The sequence below is a fragment of the Harpia harpyja genome, chromosome 16, assembly GCF_026419915.1.
Source record: "Harpia harpyja isolate bHarHar1 chromosome 16, bHarHar1 primary haplotype, whole genome shotgun sequence".
NCBI classification, from domain to species: Eukaryota; Metazoa; Chordata; class Aves; order Accipitriformes; family Accipitridae; genus Harpia; species Harpia harpyja.
In genome coordinates this window covers 668,834-687,301 of record NC_068955.1, presented here as the reverse complement: position 1 = coordinate 687,301, position 18,468 = coordinate 668,834, and the positions used below count along the sequence as shown (strand labels likewise).

The 18,468-nt window shown below is 53.5% G+C and overlaps 1 protein-coding gene across 1 annotated transcript in view; it reads right to left on the bottom strand.

Annotated features, from left to right (window-relative positions):
• EPHA10 (EPH receptor A10) overlaps nucleotides 1–16,908 on the bottom strand; it is a 46,758-nt gene extending 29,850 nt beyond the window's left edge. The window contains exons 1-3 of the mRNA XM_052811480.1: nucleotides 16,806–16,908; nucleotides 15,404–15,468; nucleotides 13,460–14,129 (exon numbers count right to left, since the gene is read on the bottom strand). Of these exons, the coding sequence (XP_052667440.1) occupies nucleotides 13,460–14,129; nucleotides 15,404–15,468; nucleotides 16,806–16,908 (838 nt within the window). The remainder of the gene's footprint in view (nucleotides 1–13,459; nucleotides 14,130–15,403; nucleotides 15,469–16,805) is intronic.
• Between the last annotated feature and the right edge of the window lie 1,560 nt (nucleotides 16,909–18,468).

Sequence of the window (18,468 nt, the reverse complement as noted above, 5' to 3'; positions counted from 1 at the left end):
TTTTTGCAGTGGGTATGTGACAGCTCTCAAGAGATCAGGCCATTAATTTATAGGATGAAATTCTCTTTTTTGTATACTATTTTCTATCCTATTCCTTGTCCTCTGGTACTACCACAACTTAATTATTAAACAATAAAATTCAATAATGCATTCTCCTAGAGCCAAAGAGAAGCAGCTGGATGGGTCAGACAGATTAATTGCCTCTCTCCAGCTCCATCATTGCTGCCCACACAAGCTACTCCCTGTTCACGAGGCGTGCCTTATTCATTTCACTGACAGAGAGAGCACATGTTCCCTCCTTGATATAACACTGTACGCACACACGATCAAACTAGTAGCAGAACAAGCAACATTGATTTGTGCTGCAGCTTGGCAGATTACCCGGCACGATGCACCCACGGGAAGGGTTTTTCTTACCGACTCATCTGCCACAGCTCCTTGGACAAGAGCGGATGGCTCTATCGAGAGAAGGCAACATCCTCTCTCATGCCCAGTCTGTGCCATAGGGAGAGCAGGGGCAATTGAGGATGCAGAATTGAAAAATGCATGGTTTCCTACTCAACTGGCATGGGACAGCTTTAATTTTCCCTCCCAAGCAGTTCAGACATCTCCATCTCACAGCACCATGAAGCCTGCCAACCAGATTTTTCTGCCAGCGGCTCCTAGGCATAACCTTCCTCTCCAGCCAGGGACTCGGAGTCACAGCTCCTAGGATGCCAAAGCTTTTCCTTCACCAGCAAGGATCTCAACATTTTCTAAGCCAGTTAGCTGCGTGTTCAAGTTTTGGCTTAAAAAATGGCAGAAGAGATCCTGATTAATCTGCAAAAGGGCATCAGAGTTTGAGCAGCTTTATCTTGTTAATCGATGAACAGTGACTAAAAGTGACTCACTAAGTGCATCAAGTAGGACAACCTGTCTGCAGGACACACAGGCTGTGTAAGCTCCAGGGTTGATTGTAGTCGCTGTTAAAGTGAAGCATGGCCAAGATTTTGCATGCAGCAGTAAAATGAAGTTATTAATCACCCTGGCAGTATTTACCAGCTGGTCAGCAGCCTTTTACGTTGTGCACTTATGACAGTCAACTGTTGCAGTGATGGGTATCTCAAACAATTAAGTTAGCCTCTGTTTTCTTTTTGAAGTATGGAAACATTAACCACACTGACAAGCAGGAAACTGGGACAGAACAACTGTACGATTTGCACAAAGTCATACAAGACAAATAGGACCAAGAACAGGACTCGGGTCTCTGGAGGTCCAGCCAGTGCACTGACTGCACAACTAAAGACAGAAGTTGACCCTTAAGAATTCACAGCTTTCCTCTGCAAATGCTCTGCATGTTGGTTTATACACGCAAAGAAAAAAATTGGCTTTTAACCAAATGAGAGCAAAGACTGAATCCTATTCCAGCAGCCTCTTGGACAGGCACTGCTCCTGCTAGCGTTCTCCCATGGAGCAGATAAGCTCAATGCAAAGCTACTGTCCAGAGAGCATTCCCCCTCCCCACAGATCCATGGCTTCCACGTGCAATCTTATTGAGAGCAGAGCCAAGCAGCACATCTCTGACTGTAATTGCATTGGCAGCAACTTGCCTCCTAGGGAAAAGACAATCTTCTTTAAAAGAGCAGACAGCCTGGGTGAGTGAGCCAAGGTGCAATCCTGTAACTTGGCAAGTTTAAAGAAAATTCACCCTCTGCCACCCGCCCTGGGGACTGCACGCCTGGGGACCACGTAGCTGTGGCTGTGCCCCTGGGGGAGATGCTGCAGATGTCAGCAGCAGCGGGAGGAAGGGAAGGATCCCTCCAGCGCCTGCTCGGCAGAGAAGCCTGTGATGGACACGCTGCGGAAGCAAATTCTACTTCCGCAGAGGAAGCCGGAGCAGAGGCTCTCCAGCTCCGTCCTGGCTACGTGACTCTCGGCCCTTCAGCCGAGTCCGATGTGACTTTCCTGCACCTGTACATGGTGTTGATCCCGCTGCCAACTGAGGCATTGAAGCCGTCTGTCCTTCCCAAGCTTGTGCGAGTGTCCGACTGCTCTGGGCAGCATAGCTGCATCAGCTGCAAAATGTTTTGTAAATTGCGCAGTGGGTTTCAATAGACAAATGGGAGCATCAGTACAAGAGCATTCACCAACACTACCCCAGACGCATCGCAGGGTGCAGTAAAACCAAAAATCCATTTCCTGCGGCTTACAAGTCTCTTCTAATTAAAGAGTGCTCATCATTTTGCAGAGAGGAAGGGGCCGAGACCTAAGTAAATACTGAAGCTGAGCATAAAATATTAAGAGAATGAGCACAAATGGAAGATTAAATACTAGGCTCAAATTGCTTCATATCATGGATTTAGGATAAAGCTACTTAAACCAGACAACTTCATGTTAATGCTAATACAAAAATCCAGCAAAACCCATCAAACGTACTTCCTGCCCGTCTCCATAGCTGGAAAAAAAAACCATGTGCATGCACATGTTCTCTTCTCCGCTTCTCCAGTCACACCGTGCTATGCCACAGACAGAGAAGGACTCGCCTGAAGATCCCACCCGGGGTGCAGTTCAGGAGGACCCTTTTAAAGACCATTTCAGGATGCCGCTCTGGGTCTGCGCTTCTCAGCCCACCCGCATAAAACCAGTGACAGACACCAGCACGGCCTCCTCTCTCGCCTTTGGCCATGACCCCCCTTTCCCTCCTGGACCTGGATGTGGATATGGACCACCACGGCTCTCGTGCCCAGGCCCCAGACCCGCACCACACAACGGAGATGCCACTTCCTAATGAAAATGTTATTAACGATTCTGTTAAGAGCGACCATGCTGAGGCACAATACCCAGCCCGGGGCAGTCAAAGGGTCCGGCAACAACCCCGCTGCCAGGCAAAGGGGATGGGAAGGGGCACGCAGCGCAGCCACAACTCTGCGCAAGCACGGCCGCACTAGCGTCAGCGCCTGGCAAAGACCACAGCCTTGGGTCCGCTCCTCTGGCCACGAGCAGGATAAACCCCTTGCTGGCTGTGGAAGGCATTTGCTGTCTCAGCAATGAGCTCCAGCAATGCACTTCATAGCCACACTTACCCCTCCTTGCTGTCTGGTATTTTCTTCATATCAGAGTTTGTTGGTTTGTTTACACCCTCCTCAGTCTTAACAATTTTGATGCGTTCTGCCTTTTTTTTTTTTTCCTCCCCAAACTGTCGCAGGTCAGCTTGTTGACCCACAAACCTTGCAGATATCTTCGAAGAAAGAAAAAAAACCACGAAGGACACTGCCTGCGTTAGCACTATTGAACTTCTTCATGTTGCTGAACTCCTGCGGATAGTGGAAGAGCCGTGTGCGTGCCAGCATGAATCAATAACGCCTGCAGTTTCACTCAAAACGCCTATACAGTCATTTATAATTAACACTACAACTTGGTTGTCTTCCAAAATCAATTCCTTTCCATTTTTTGTCATGAAATTGTATTTGACAAAGTTCATCTGCTTTTAACGTGTGTTAATTTTCTCTGCTGAAGTAGGCATTCATAAAAATGCTATTTAGGAAAGAAAGCAGCTAGGGGAAACAAGCAGCCGGCACTGAGGGGGTGCCGCAGCGAGAACCATTACAGCACCCAGGGGTTGAGGCACCCCAGCAGACCGACAGTCCCTCCCGGCGAAGGACAGACTCGGAGCACTGGGCCCCCCGAGCAAGTAGACTTGCATCCAACCCTCACCTAGCCATGCTCAAACTCGCAATTGCAACCATCAAAACAGGATGGGGAAAAAAAAAAAAATACAAGACAAAACTCTACACCATACTTACTAGGGTCTCAGATTCGTTGGTGTCCAAACTGGAAACCACCCCTCCCCGGTCGGGGCGGCTCCTCCGGGAGCTTCCCGCGGGCAGGTCTGCCCAACGCAGGCAGGATCCGGAGCAGGCAGGCGGGATCCCCCTTCCCATCCCCTCCTCACTCACACCTCCCTGGGCTTCTGCTGGAGTCTCCCTCCAGGCCCCAGGGTCACTCTCCTGGGGTGTCCCTTCCAACACAGCAGTCCAGTTTTACTTGAGAAATGTTAATTGCACACCAGTGCCCCGCAGAGCCCCCCACCTCCAGCGGGACAGGGCAGGTCTGTGCCTGGTGCACGCAGGGCTTACCCCCAGGAGCACAGAGAACAGAGGTGTCTGCTCCTGGGATTAATGTAACTGGAGGCACACTAAAGGTCCGTGCCAGCCCCTTCGAGCACCGAGGGGAAGAAGTCCTCTGCTCCCCAAGACACGGGCCGCCAGTAAACAGCACACGCCACACACTGCGTCGCATAAAACATGAAGTTGTTCTCAACACGTCTCTCAGGAGCTATTGCTACCGCGGACCCCTCGCCGGACCAGGCTGGCACATCCAGCCTCCATCCACCTTAATTTCATTATCAAGCCAAGCAAGTCACTGTTCATTATGTTTCAAACATTTCGTCAACGCTTGAGAGGTGCTTCAGACCAGCACAGCAGGAGGGATGGGGCAGCAGGTCCCAAGGAGGAACAGAAAGATCAGCATCGGAGCAGGCACCCCGGAAGGATGGCTGCCAGCGAGCGCCCGCAGACAAGGACAGGTTGCCCAAAACCAGACAGGGCACCTTGTGCAAAACACACTGACAGAATAGAGTTTCAGCGGTGTATCGAGCTGGTCAAAGAGCCTTGTCAACAAATGTCCTCGGGTAATAGAGAGGCTCCTGTCTTCCCCTTACATGCTGGGTTTGCAATCTTGCCTTGCCTTATTGCAAAAACTGTAATCAATACTTTGCAGGCAGAGAGCAATGCCGCTACAGAGCCCCACTGTGAGGAAGGGGAAGAAATCATGTCCAATCTCCATACCTGTGCAAGGACAAAGTCAGTGCGAGCGAGCGATCAATACGAGCGCTGGATCGGGTCTCCAGCTCCTCTTGGAGGTACTGTGCCTGCCAGGACGAGTATTTCAGGCTGTACCACTCAAGAAAATCCAAAGGCAGCTTGTCTTCCACAAACTTTTTTTTGTTTTTTAATAACTGGTTTTCAGTAATACTTTTCAGCAGCCTACAGTCCAACACATTCCCAGCATGTCTGAAACCTTTAGGACAATGCTACTCTACAAATTATTTACAAAGGGCAAAAATTAAAGAGCACTGAAATGAAAACCTATGTCCAGAGGCTGGAGATCTTTGTGCACCTCCAACAATGAGCTCTTAATAGCTGAAATTAAATTTAGTGATTTAGTCCAGAAGAAAATTAAATACCCAAGAATATTTAGTAAGACAGTCTTGAAATAGCTAAAAGAATGCATTTGCTTGAATTCAGTGCTACAGCAGTACCGAACAGAACCTCACTGCCATTTATGCAGGAATGTTACTCAAGGACACACTAAAGTAGGCACATCCACTGAGCCAACTGCAATTTACTGTTGTCTCTTTCAGTTCCCTAATGTATCTACCAAATGATTCCCTGCAAAGGACTGACTGACCTGCACCCCCAATGCACCCTACTCCTGCCAAGTGCTTTATCTCACACAACCTCCCTTAGCCACGGGCAAGATATGTTTCCCCCTGTATTTCAACAGAATAACCAGCATGTCCATCTACCAGCCAGGTATCTATAACCTTAAGCCTGACAAGAATTCTGCAAACGAATTGTGATGCTTGTAATTTTCTGAGTAGTTTGCTTTAAATTGAGTGTCATAGAGTAATTTGTGTCTGGCTCTGCCACAATTTCCACAGCCATAATTATTTCAGACACACCGTAAAACAGCAATATAATATGCAATCCCGAATAATAAATATCTCCAAGCTTGATCATTACTCCAAAAAGAGACTGAAGAGAAAGCATATTTTACATGGGTGTTTCATATGCATCACTGATGGAAAGCAGCATCTACCATAAGGCATTACAGCTACCACAGAGGCTACCGCTACTGGGCAGATGGAGGTAGATACTCCAAATTCATTTAGTACAAAGTTCTCCATGCCTTCAAACTGTCGCTTTGCCCAGGTCACAAAGGTGCTCCAGCCACAAGACCCAAGAGGAGAAAGCCAAACCATAATTCAGAAAGGAAACTGAAGTATAAATATCCTCAGTGATTATTCCTTCAGCAACAGGCACAGATTTACTCCCACAGCCCCCACTCGATATGTAGCCCCTGTTTCCCATCCCACTACCACCCAGCGCAGCCACGGTGTGCCTGGCTCCAGTCCTGACAAGGGCTGCTAAACCTGCACATCAGCACTAGCCCTGCGAGTGCAGTATCTGTCTGCAGGATGCCGGTGGCTGCATCAGCGATGAAAGTAAAACCTGGTGCTTTGTGCAACTTACAGAATCCCAGGAGAAAAAATAAACTTATTATGCATAATACTCAAGCATCAGTCAGAAGATAAAATAAACTCCAGAAGCCCATACAGGTTTGTAAGCTGATGTATAAAAGATGAAACAAATCAAAAGCCCCAAGCACTGTACATTTGGATCCTTCTTTTTTGTATTTAAATGGACAAGCAGACCTTAGGCTTCAGGAGGTGTCTTTGCACTAAATGACAAAACAGTGTAATTTATTATTCTAAATTTCTCTAACTTTCAACTGAACTATTTATTTTGCCTCTAAGGACACTGTAGTGACATGATGCCTTGATGGGACACATGTGACGCACAGGAAAGCATCTTGCCAATACCACTTCCCACTCCTGCCCCAAATTTTCGCTCAGCAAGAGCAAGCCCTGGCCATGCAGAGCACACATGCGCTCGATTTCCAAAAACATCTTCCAGAAGGAGGCAGCCTGCTCAGGAAGTCTCCAGGTGCTTTCCTTCGTCCGCCTCTGCTACCAGGTAAATGAAGGGGCCAATTCCCAGAACCACAGGAGGGACGCGGGTTGGTCTAAAGCCTTGCACTTCCACCCCAGAGGCTCTCCCCAGACCGCAGGGAGCACAGCCTTTGCCTGCACCCAGAGACCGCTCTTACACGTCCCGCCGAGCCGCCAGCCGCAGCAGGAGCATCGCTGCCCACCGGCCCCTCGCAGCAGAGAGCTGCTGATGCGCAAGGCAGCCATGCAGCCCTTGAGAGTTACAAGGACATAAGCCTCGCTCACCATTTGCTGTCATTAAGAGAAAGATGGTGTCAGGAGCTCTCAGGGCTACGCCACTGCTTTGGGACTTGCTTTTTCTTTTTCTTTTTTTAAAGTTGATGTCTGCAATTCACTGGCAGAAGGAAAGGCACCATCACCCCCGGGAGGCACCAGCCCAGCCTGGCAGCGCGGTGCAGGCAGAAGGGTGCTGCCATGCACTGCTGCTCCCCAGGCAGGAGCTGCCCGCTGCCCATGACCCCACGGAACCCCCAGCCTGCGCACTGCCGGCTCCCAAAGCAGAAACTCAGCCCAGGAGGCACGGGCACACGCTCCTCTGCCAAAACAGCCTGCGGCTCCTGCCCTTGGCGCAGCCCCCTCTCTACCTGCATCTCTGCCTGCCTCCCCACCGCGGACACTGGAACCGAACGACTGCATTTCCCTCTCCTGAGGAAGGGGAGAGACAAACGCTGCTGTCTGATACCAGTAGCCAGGCAAAGGCACATGTAGCAGTCTCAATGGACGAGCGTAAAATGAACGGGTCCAACACCAGAGCGATCCCTCTCCCCACATTCAGCTTGTGATGCTCAGCAGCAAAAAGGCAAGCACTAAAAAGGGAAGGTACAACCGGACACAAACTGAAAGACTGTTTTTTTAAAAAGCAAGCACTTTCTCTATTGTAGCACTTCCCCTTGGAAAATAAAAATCAAGGACTGTATCCAAAATCTCTTTTCTGCAGAAAAACTTCCTATTAAATTTTAATCAAAATGTTGACCAAGTTTATGTCCAAGTAATGGCTGGAAGCAATGAAGAAACTACTCTATTTCACAGTATTTACAGCTGTGATTTTGTCCACAAACCTACTGCTCACAACAGGCAGGATGATCTTCTCAAAGGCTTTGCTTAGCCGTTTGTTCCCCTACTATTCAAGAAACCAAGCACAGGAAAGATAATATTGACTTTCCTGAGATATCTGTAGCAAGGCACAATCTGCTACGAGCGAAGTGTTCTCACTGCTCACTGGCGCTAGGACAAGAAGCTATAAGCTTAAGTGACTGCAAGGGCGATTTCTGTAAGACATGAGGAGAGCAAGGTGGTAGGACAGGCTGCCCGGGCAGGCGGCAAAGGCATCTCTGGAAGGCTTTGAGAGGAGGATAAACGCCCGCCAGAGCCGATCCCAGGGAGAACTGCAGGAAAGAGCCCCAGCCACGGCAGGCAGAAGAGAAGGGAGCAGCCCAGCCGGCTGCCTTTGCACAGGCACAGTTCTGTAAGGAATTACTGGGGGGGGCTGAGAACAGATTAGGAAAACAGTGACGACGAAGGGCCACAACAGAATCCAGACTGTGCTGTCACAAATCTTGTCTCCTCATTAAGAGCAACCATTATAAGCTGCCATAAAGCGTAATTATACTACACACAGTGTTAGATTCATCAGGCAATTACAGCCATTAATAACGCAACCCAGCCTGATGAGCAGAGCGGACTTGCAGTCCAGTGTCCTTCATTTTTCAGCAGACCACTGATGAATCCCACAGTAGATCAGAGAAGCCATTTCTTGCTTACTGCACAGTGTCAAGCGTGCATTACATTTTGTATCACTAGCAGTTACCATTAGCAAAGACTGCTTTCTTCTAATTAGCATTGACTTGTGCCTTTCATCTCATCCCTACGTTTCAAGACCAGCAGGCGTGCCAGCTTGCCTTGTAAAGCCCCTGAAGTCCTTCACATAGACATTGCCAGGGATGAACCCAGTACAGACTGAAGACAGTCCACTTCAGCCAGAGGAAAACACCCCAGACGCAGACGCGCAGGCTTGCACCAACAGCCTCGCATGCTGGAGCCTTCTCCAGAGCGTGCCTGCGCCCTCCCGGGAAAGGCTCCGTGGGAAGACTTGCCTCCAGCCCTCAGAAAGTCCCATTTCCACGGAAGCAAACAGGCAGAGTAGCTGACAGGTTACCTGTGCAAGAGCAACGTACAGGAATACCTGACACAGTGGGACAAAGCGCGCAAATCTGCCCAGCCGAGCCTGGTAACTCGCACTGGTTTACCACAAACGTACAGGAAGGGGGTGCAAAAAAGGGAAAATCCCACAACAGCAACACCTTTCACCTCTCTGTCCTTGAAGTTTCTTTTCAGGAGAGCCCAGAAGACCAACATGCTTTATAAGCAAAGGTGCAAAAGAATGAGTCTAAGGGCTATTATTTTCTCTAGCTTTCTCCCTAAGTGAGATATGGTAAATCTTCCTTGTGTCCTGTCCATGGCATGTTGAATACAACATGCTGCTCAAAAATCCATTCAGTAACGCAGAAAAGGGGGGAAACTTCTTTTAGTCCCCTTTTCAAACTGTCACTGTGGACATCGGTGGCTGCTCCTCATGCCCACGGGCTGCCACAAACAGCAAGTCGTTGATGTGACTTCTTGTGCAAGGTTTTCCTCCCCTGGAAAGCAGCAACACTCGCTGCTTACTGCAAGGGAAGAAAAATGCACGCCCGTGTTCAGCTGGACCATGAAACAGAATCAGCACTGGCCAGGGACCGGCCCGATCGCACTCCCTCGCCGCCCGGTCCCTGTGGCTGCAAGCACCGCAGGTGGCAAACCTGGTCCAGCTGCCTATGCCAAATTCACTTTAAAATGTCATTTAAAAATCCTAACAAAGCACTAGAAACTATTTCATCCCTAAAATTGGTTTCAGTAGTGTCATTCCTGCATAGGGAATGACTGCAAGGGATACAGCCCGCTAATTAGGCCATCATCCACCGGAACGAGCAGGGTGCCAGGCTGCCCTGTGCAGGCAATACCAGTGAAGGAGAGCGGAGCACAGGGCATTTCCCCAGTGCAACGGCAGCGCAGAGCCGGCTCCTGCCACTGCTGTCAGAAGTGGAGGGAAACAAATTGAGAAGGAAACTTTGCTACAGCACAAATTTACGTTTCTGTCAAAGGAGAGTGGCTGACAGCTATTTTTGGAAACCAGTCTCCATCATATTAATTCAACGTCTGGTTGAAGTTGTCTCATTTGCAGCAAATCTGGCTGGCAAATATTAACCTTGGGCTTTGTTGAAATTCTCCTTGCAGATATTACAAGGGATTGGATGGAAAAGATGAAGCAGAAAGAGACAACTCTACAGCAAATGTCAGGCAGATCCTCCACATCACGGTTTCATTTACACAAGAGCTATTGCAATGCACCACAAAGTAAATGGCATGAAGGGGCCACAGCCCATGCCTGGTAAAATTAAGGGTAAAAAGACATCAGTGCCGAGAAGCCTACCGAAAACAAAATAGGGATGTACAGGTGATCATCCCCAGTGCAACAGGACTTCCCACTTGCCTGCCGTCCATCTGCTGGAAATAGGTTTTAAGATCAGAGTAAGCGCAGACCAGCATCTGGCTACAGATATATATTAGACAAGAAAAGCAGTCTAAATGTATTTACAGTGACAGAACCTCTCCTCTTATTTGAGAGTAGATGTTAAACAGATGCTAAAGCTGCTCAGTTCCACCCTAGAGATGGCTGCATTTCAACGATCACTGAAATGATTCATCAGAAACGTGCAAGCCCATGGAAGACTGTCAGGTACACTGGGGCTTCTTCAGAGAGGTGGTGCAATATAGAAAGATGGACAGCAAAAAGGCTCGGCTTTCTCGCAGCAGTAATTAGCAGTGCCGTAAATCCTACTAGCCTTTTTTCATCTCTCCCAATTTCAGTGTGAGGATACAAATGTTCTCTCAGCGGCAGGATGATTTCAGCACTTAAATCATGGTTACAGGGATACTCGCTTTGTGATTTAGTTCAAACAGCTTCGCCAGTTCAGCGGGAAACAAAGCTCGTTCTTGCTGCAGAGAAGCCCGCACCTCCCACACCTTGCGCCTGCGCCGCGGCCGCCACCAGCGCTGCCGACCAGGCACGGCGCAGCCCTGCCCGCTGCCGCCCACGGGCACCGATCCCGGCCCCGCGCCAAGGGCACCAGCAGCAGCGAAGCCCCCCACCACCCCCGGCCGGCTGGGCTGGGGTCAGCCACCCGAGGACCTCGACCGGCCCCTCTGCCCAGCGAGCGCAGCCCCGGGGCACCGGCCGGTCCCCGGAGGACGCCGTCGTGTGCCCTGGCTTTGGAGCACAACAACGGAGGGCAGCGCCCAGCGCGAGATGGCCTGGGGAAACTTCTCCTGCGTTTCTGCCGTCCGATTTCCTTTTGATTTAGACCCAAGAAGCTGCGCCACACACTTGGCCCTAAGCATCGCCCCAGATCCATCCCGGATCCAGCTGGCGGCCAGGCCCCGCGGGATCACCGGACACGCAGCCACCCCGGCGGTCGGTGGGGTCAACAGGCGACTGACTTCAGACACCAGCACGTCCCACGTTTCAGGCGCAGCCAGAAAGTCCTCGGAGAAGATCAAAGGATAAGGGAGAGGACCGGGAGCTGCGAAGCAACGCCCAAGACAGCCTGGAGAACTAGCAGCCACCCCTGGCACCGGGTGGGGGGTCAGCCCCTGGGCTGCCCCCGCTCCCCAAAGCAGCCGGCCCTTGGGGTCCAACCTCTCAGGGGCACAAGAGCTGTGACACAGACTGTGGCCAGTATGTTTCATGGGCAAGGAGGATCCAGTGGACTCACACCCGCTGAGCCCTCCAAAGCCACCGCCATGGGACCACGATAGCGGAGCCAGATTTGCTGTGCCATCACCTGGCTGTTGTAACATCCCCAAACTCCCACCATATTTACCTGCCTCCAGCTCGAGGGCTTTTGTCCTTGTCAGAGAACCTCCTTAGCCCTGGATGCTTTCATCAGAAATCTTTTAAAGTTATGCACTTAGCACTATGCTAATGCAGGGCTCTAAAACAAACCAAAAACTTTGAACCCTTAAAACTATTTTCTGATATTTGACCAGACATCAGACGCTGCTCCATGGAGAGTGGCTAATGACCTGCTTTCTGTGAGAGGGGGGAAAAACTTAATTACGTCCATTAAATTACTTCAAATATTTTTCCTTAGAGAATATGAATTATTTAAACTCAACACAGAGAAACCTGAGACATTAGTAAAAGCCTTCTGGGACTCGCTATGTAAATTCCCACTCCAAACAGATGGGGAAAGCATGGCAAGCTGCCATGCAGCCACTGAAGCAATGAACAGTCCTGAGATTTCAATTCAATAGTTTTAATAAGGTCTTCTTATGGAGGGCACCAAGTGAATAGCCACTACCTGGAGCACCTGGAAAGGCTTCCCACCTCCTGGAGGAAGGCGGCACAGTTGGCACAATTTAAATCTGAAAAGGCTCAAGTAGCTCCTGAAGGGCAAACCTGATTCCTCAGGAAAAGCTCACTCTCCTACCATATGCCTCAAACATGGGGGAACTGTACCTGCTTGGGACTTATTTAGCTACTTTCCTCTCAATCTGTTTCCTACCAGGTGAAAAGGTAGAGGTCCAAGGTATCACCTGGACACCAGGCACGGGCAGCAAAGTGTCTTTTCAGGCATATCTTTCAGGCTGTCTGAAGAAAACACCTCCTCTCACACATCCCAGCTCATGGTCTGACCTCTCCTCTGCCCCAGAGGAGCTTTGCTAAGAGGGCAGCCACGCACACTGCCAGTCAATAACTGATAGCCAATTACACCTTTCAAAGAAGAAAAGCCCCAGGTGCTGATGGACAACAGCCATTCCTGGGGTAGGAGATGCACACCCGCTGCCCCGCACCGCACGCAGAGCAGCCTCCGCTCGCCCGGGACCGCTGCCGGCTCCTGCGGACACCTGACTCGGCACAGAAGCAGCCGAGACCACGCTGAGCTGGGACTAGGTCCTGACCACGGCCTGAAGAGGGAAGGTGCCTGGGAGGAGGCATTAGCCCAGCACCTCTCTCCTTTCAGAGGCTCACACACTCCGAGGAGGACCACGGCAGCCGGTATCCCACACTCAGGGCTGATCCCACGCCCAGCTCTCACCTGCCTTTGAAAGCAAGATCGAAGTGGTCACAGCACCAGGTTCGTGAGAGAGATGCCCATTAAGGTAGAGGTTATATCCATTTTTACAGCTGTCATTAAACATAACCTTGCGAGCTGTAAAGTCACCAAATTATTAAGTTGTGTCTAAAGCTTGACAATGGGGATATTAATGTTCTAGAGTAATTTTATAGTTACAGATAAAGCTGTGGGAAATGCCCGATGGTATTCAAGAGCTTTGGCACATCTGCCCAGCCAACACCGTGCTGCAGAGCAGCTACCAGCAACACGCCCCATTTGCCCAATTGCCACCCTTCAAATTAAGGTCTGGCTGTTAGCTGGGGAGCTGCGATCAACTAAAAGAATCATATTGCTGACAAAAGGCAATACCACTTGTCTGAGGTGTGCTCAGGCACCAAGCAGACTCGAGCAGTCTGGCAGCAACATGGATTGACACAGACAAAAACTGCCGAAGGACACCGACGTCCGCTTTTACCTCTGCATCCCCCGTCCTTCTCCTCGAAGCCGGGACCACACGTGCATTTCCCTATGGGGACCAGCCACTCGCCCTCCGCACTGCAGTGCATCCTGGGGGGATTATCCACATCCACTTCAGCGTGAGCGACGCACGTGCCCTTAACTTCCACCAAAGTTGCAAAGGCCGTCTCCGCCACCGTGTCCGGAAACACAGCCAGGTTCTGCACAGTGGCGAGGCACTTCTTGTAATAGACGCGCACAGAGACCAGCGCCACGCAGGCTCCCACATCCTGGAAGCCCAGGTGGAAGCCTCTCTTGCTCAGGTGCCCAATCTCCCTCAGCTCAGTGTTCAGTTTCATCTTACGTTCACCCAGGTCCCCCTGCGTGAAGCTCTCATCAGCAGCAATGGTGTCGATCTTGGTGTGCTTGCTCTCATGGACGCTACGGCCCAGGTCGGAGTCAGACTCGACATAGTACAGGTTGAAAGTCTCCTTGCAGGTGCCTGTCACGCCAGGGATGCTGTTGCAGTCCCGCAGGGTGAACTTCAGCTCGATGAAGATCCTCTGGCCATCGCGCCTGGCAATCCAGCCTGTCTGCAGCCAGTTGTTCTGGTTTGGCTCCATGACATTGCAGACCTGGTACGTGCGTATCGGCTTGTAATTCTCATCCACGCCACTGATTTCTTCCCACTGGGGAAAGAATACAAAGGACTGTAACAGCTCGAGCGCTGTCGTGCGCAAGAACCAGCCACCCTGGCAGAAACACACCGATCAGTATGAAATCGCCACCACAAGCCTCTCCACCTACAGGCCATCATATCATAGGCACTGAAAGTCCTCAGCCCACCAAACCCACAAGCTGTAGTAACACAGCGGTGCTGCTGGACCACCTAACACCTGAGCTCTTTGCAGAGGTGCAAACGCAGAGACACAACCAGAAAGAGGGCACTGGCATCAGACGTTCTGAAACAAAGTCTAATATGAAACAGGACACATCATCTGCTGAGAAGCCAGAGCCTTTTATCTCCCACACACACCTTGGATTTTCTGTCCCTGGGAAGGTGCGTCTGCAGAGCATTACCATACGGTGTAATGCCAGATGGGGTTGGGCTACCCAGAGAAGTCAAAGACGGCCAAGGAGATGTGACGCCAGACACACCATCGCACAAGGACAACTATCTTTGTGAACAGCAAGCAGCAGCTTCTCTGTCAGGAGAAGTTTTAGCCAGAACAGGACAAATCCTCAGACTTCAAGTGAAACGGTATTTCCCCAAAGTTACCAGCAGAGATTCTGATTAGTGAAATGATGATTCAACCCTCACGGCCTTAAGGATGACCTGGCAACTTCCCAAAGTAATTCTTTCTGGGGGTAAATTTATGCAAGATTGCCAAATACAGCTGGGCAACACAGATGACTCCAGGATCTATCACTACTCCCTCTGAACGGTTTGTTTCCATTCTGGAAAATGAACCCAAAGCAGCAAGGAACACAACTCTTGAGTTTCCCAACACACTCTCCTGAAAGCAGCTGTAGACTGACCCTGGCAGCAAAGCAAGGACCTGATCAAACAAACCCTACGTGAGGCAGAGCTCCTGGCGATCCCACCCCAGGCACAGCCCTCTTCCAAGCGCTGAGCTGACCCCCCAGGAGCTCGCGCTGGTGTGCAAACTACAACACAAAGCCTTAACTGGCTGCTATTTGCTGATTACAGGAGTGTAAAATTCGTTTTGAGGAGCTGTTCCACATTGGTTGTACCACTCCCATAACCAGTACTTCACTTCTCGCTCTGCTCCTCGGGGTGCCTGGTGCCGATCAACACGACAGCTCGTGCCGAGCTGCCCACCCGCCCCCGGCCCAAGGACACCCCGTGGCTGCCAGCCCCTTCCACCAGCTCCACGTGCTGAGCACCAAGAGATAGACCCTCTCTAGCAGCACAGAGGGACAGTCCCACCTCTGCACTTACCCCGTTTGATGGGTGCGAGGTCCAGCCCAGCTCCGCTTGCGATGCCTTTGAGTCCAACAGGACAACTGCAGGGAAGACAACACGTTAGAAAGCAAACTCACCGACCCAGGAAAAACCAGCAAATGCCCACCCGGCCCGCCTGTTGGGAAGCTCAGTGCTGCGGTGCGCCCGCCTGAGCGGTGGGTCAGGTCCCAGCGCGCAGGGAGCAGCTCCTGGGGCCCCAGCTCCCCAGCCATCGTGTGAGCACCGAGCACGGCACCGAGCAGGACTCAGGCTGCAGAGCTCTAGGCTGCTCATCCAGAGCAGACCTCGCGGTTACGCGATTAGCACCCTAAACTAACGAAGATGATGTCCCAGGGAAGGCTGCACTCCTCCCCAAGGGACTCTGCAGGACAATCCCCCTGACACCTCCAGCCAACACTGCAGCCATACCGTGCCCGCAGCACGCGTTATCTCCTGGAACCGAAAGGTACTGCTCTGAAATACGAATTTCCTTGGGAGGCTACATCCTTTCTCCACAGAACCCCCAACTCTGCGTTTGACAGCAAGAGGTACTTCCCCTCACGCACAGTCTCACCATCCTTCCACAGCCAGCGAACAGAAGCAACCCCCGACCGGCGAGCTGTCCCCCCAGCTTCGGGACACCAGACCACGCTGTGCCCCGAGGGCGCGTCCACGGCCGCGTCCCACGCGAGGCTCGGCGGCTCTGCCCACGGCAGCGCACCCGCACCTTTGAGGCTCCAGCCCTCTCCCCACGCCACGGCCCCGACGAGCCCGCGGTCCGGGGCGCAGGCTGCAGCGGGGGGTCAGCGCTGCCGCCCCCCCCCCCCCCCCCCCCCCCCGGCAGCCGGACCGGGGTCCCGCGCGTCAGGACGGGCGGCGCGGCCCGGGACCGGGACCGGCAGCGCTGCGCGGGCAGCGGGCGCCGCGGGAGCCCGTTCCTCCCAGCGCCTCCGGCGATCGCGGCGACCGGGACCCCCCGCCCCGTCCCGCTCCTCCCGCGCCCCGGAGAGCGGCGGCACATCCGCCCCGCGAAGCCAGCGCCGCCGCGCCCGCGGGGGCAGGCGGCGGCGGCGGCACCGGGGACGGGGGTAGGAAGGGGAAGCGCGCCCGGACCCGACCCTCCGGCACCGGAGCGGACCCGCCGCCTGCCGCCCAGCCGCGCCGGCCTCTCCCGGGCGGCACCGGGCACCGCAACGCGCAGCCCGACCCGCCGCGGGCGACCGACGCCGGGGCCGATGCGGCGGCACCGAGCGCCGAGGACCGGCGGGCACGGGGCGGGGTGGGGGCACGGCGCGGCCGCCGGCGCCGGAGCACCGGGGACACGGCGCGGCCAGGAGTGCCGGCGCGCCGGATGCCGCGGCCACGCCGCTCCGCCCGCCCGGTCCCCGCCCCGGCTCACCCTGCTCGGCGGCGGCGCGGGGCAGCACCGGCAGCACCGGCAGCACCAGCAGCAGCAGCGGCAGCGCCCGGGGGAAGCCGCCGCCGCCGCGCGCTGTCGCCATGGCGCCGCCGACTCCGCGCGCCCCGCGCCGCCGCCGCGCTCCGGCCGCCGCGCCCCGCCCCCGCCCCGCGCCGCCAACCGCCGCCGCCAGCCGCCGCCGAGGGCGTGGCCGCGGGCCGGCAGGGCCAATCCGCGGCGGCCGCCGGGGCGCTCGGCGGGAAGGGGCGGGGCGAGGGCGCCGTTCACTCTGAAGTCTACTGATGGCAGCTGCGGGACGGTCCTCGACCGGCTGTGTCTCGCTGCATGATCTGTGGGGCCGGCTCCTGCCGGAACAGGCCGAGCACAGCGGGGCTGAGCTTTGGGCTGCCCGGTACCGCTGCCGAGGGCAGGATCTGCCCTCCCCATGGAAGCCAAAGGACTGCTGGGGCACAGACAGCTATTGCTGATGCTGAGATGCGGTAGCCTAGTGGTCACAGCCATAATTAAGAGTGCTGTGCCCCCCCCCCCCAGATGACATTTGCACCCTCCTGCCTTTAACAGGCAGTCAGTGGTGAGTCAGAGCCTTATTTCTGCACCACAGGGCCCAAGAGAGCAGCGGGGCAGGTCTCGTTACTGCCCTTGCCTGCAAGTGATGCCCAGGAATGCCGGTTTTATGTCAAGCCCTCTGTTCTGCCTTTCTGGGTTGAAATTTGATTCCCAGCTTCATCTCAAGGTCCTCCAAGCCCACCGGCTGCCGTAAGAGTCAGAGAGGCCAGAAAGAAACCCCAGGAAAAGGTAGCCCCAGGCAGGGCGGGTCCTGCCAGACCTGCATGAAGGGCAGCGCTGCTGCAGCAAGCACACCACGGGAAGGCTGCGGTGAGGTTGGCTGGGCTGGGGGAGGCAATTCCCAGCTCGCTGCAGGCGAGGTGCGTGCTGCCAGGCCCACAGCCTCCTGCACCGGGGGAGGAACTTAACGAGGTTTGATTATCGCTAATTGTAGGTGTTGCAGGTCTCTGCAAAATTTAGTCAGGCTGAACACCCGTCAGTTCCCCACCTGATGGCTGATACTGCGACACCAAAGCTTGCTTATGTAGCAACACTTGTTCCTGTGGGATGTTCCCTTCGCTATGATGATGTGCTGTCAAATGCAAAACATAGCAAGTCTGGAATAAAAATATTGAGTCCCCATCTAACGCAGCCTGGCTGGGCTATGGCACCCCGTGCACAGTCCCTGTTCACGGTAGTGGGTGCTTGGACCACAGGCCAAGCCCTGTGCGCAGCCCCACAGCCCCGTGGAGGGGCAGCCCCTGCCCTCACCATCGCCGCTGGATCCCTGCTGCTGCAGCTAGCAACCCCCAGTGAGGACGGTGAGGGACTCAGACGCTGGCTTGGCAGGCGAGGAGCACCCAGTGTGGAGGGCTGTGTCTGGACACAGAGAGCTGAGGGCTGGGTCACACTGGCAGCAGGACTTGCCCAGCTACACCAAAACCCATGCATGAAACGAGAGGTGCAGCGAGGGCTGCCGGGCACAGCAACCCAGTGAACATGCCCATGTGAAAACTGGGGGGGGGCACAGCGTTGCAGGGGAAGAGCAGTGTCGTGTGTCTGCACAAACACACTGCACTTAAACACCTTAAAGCGT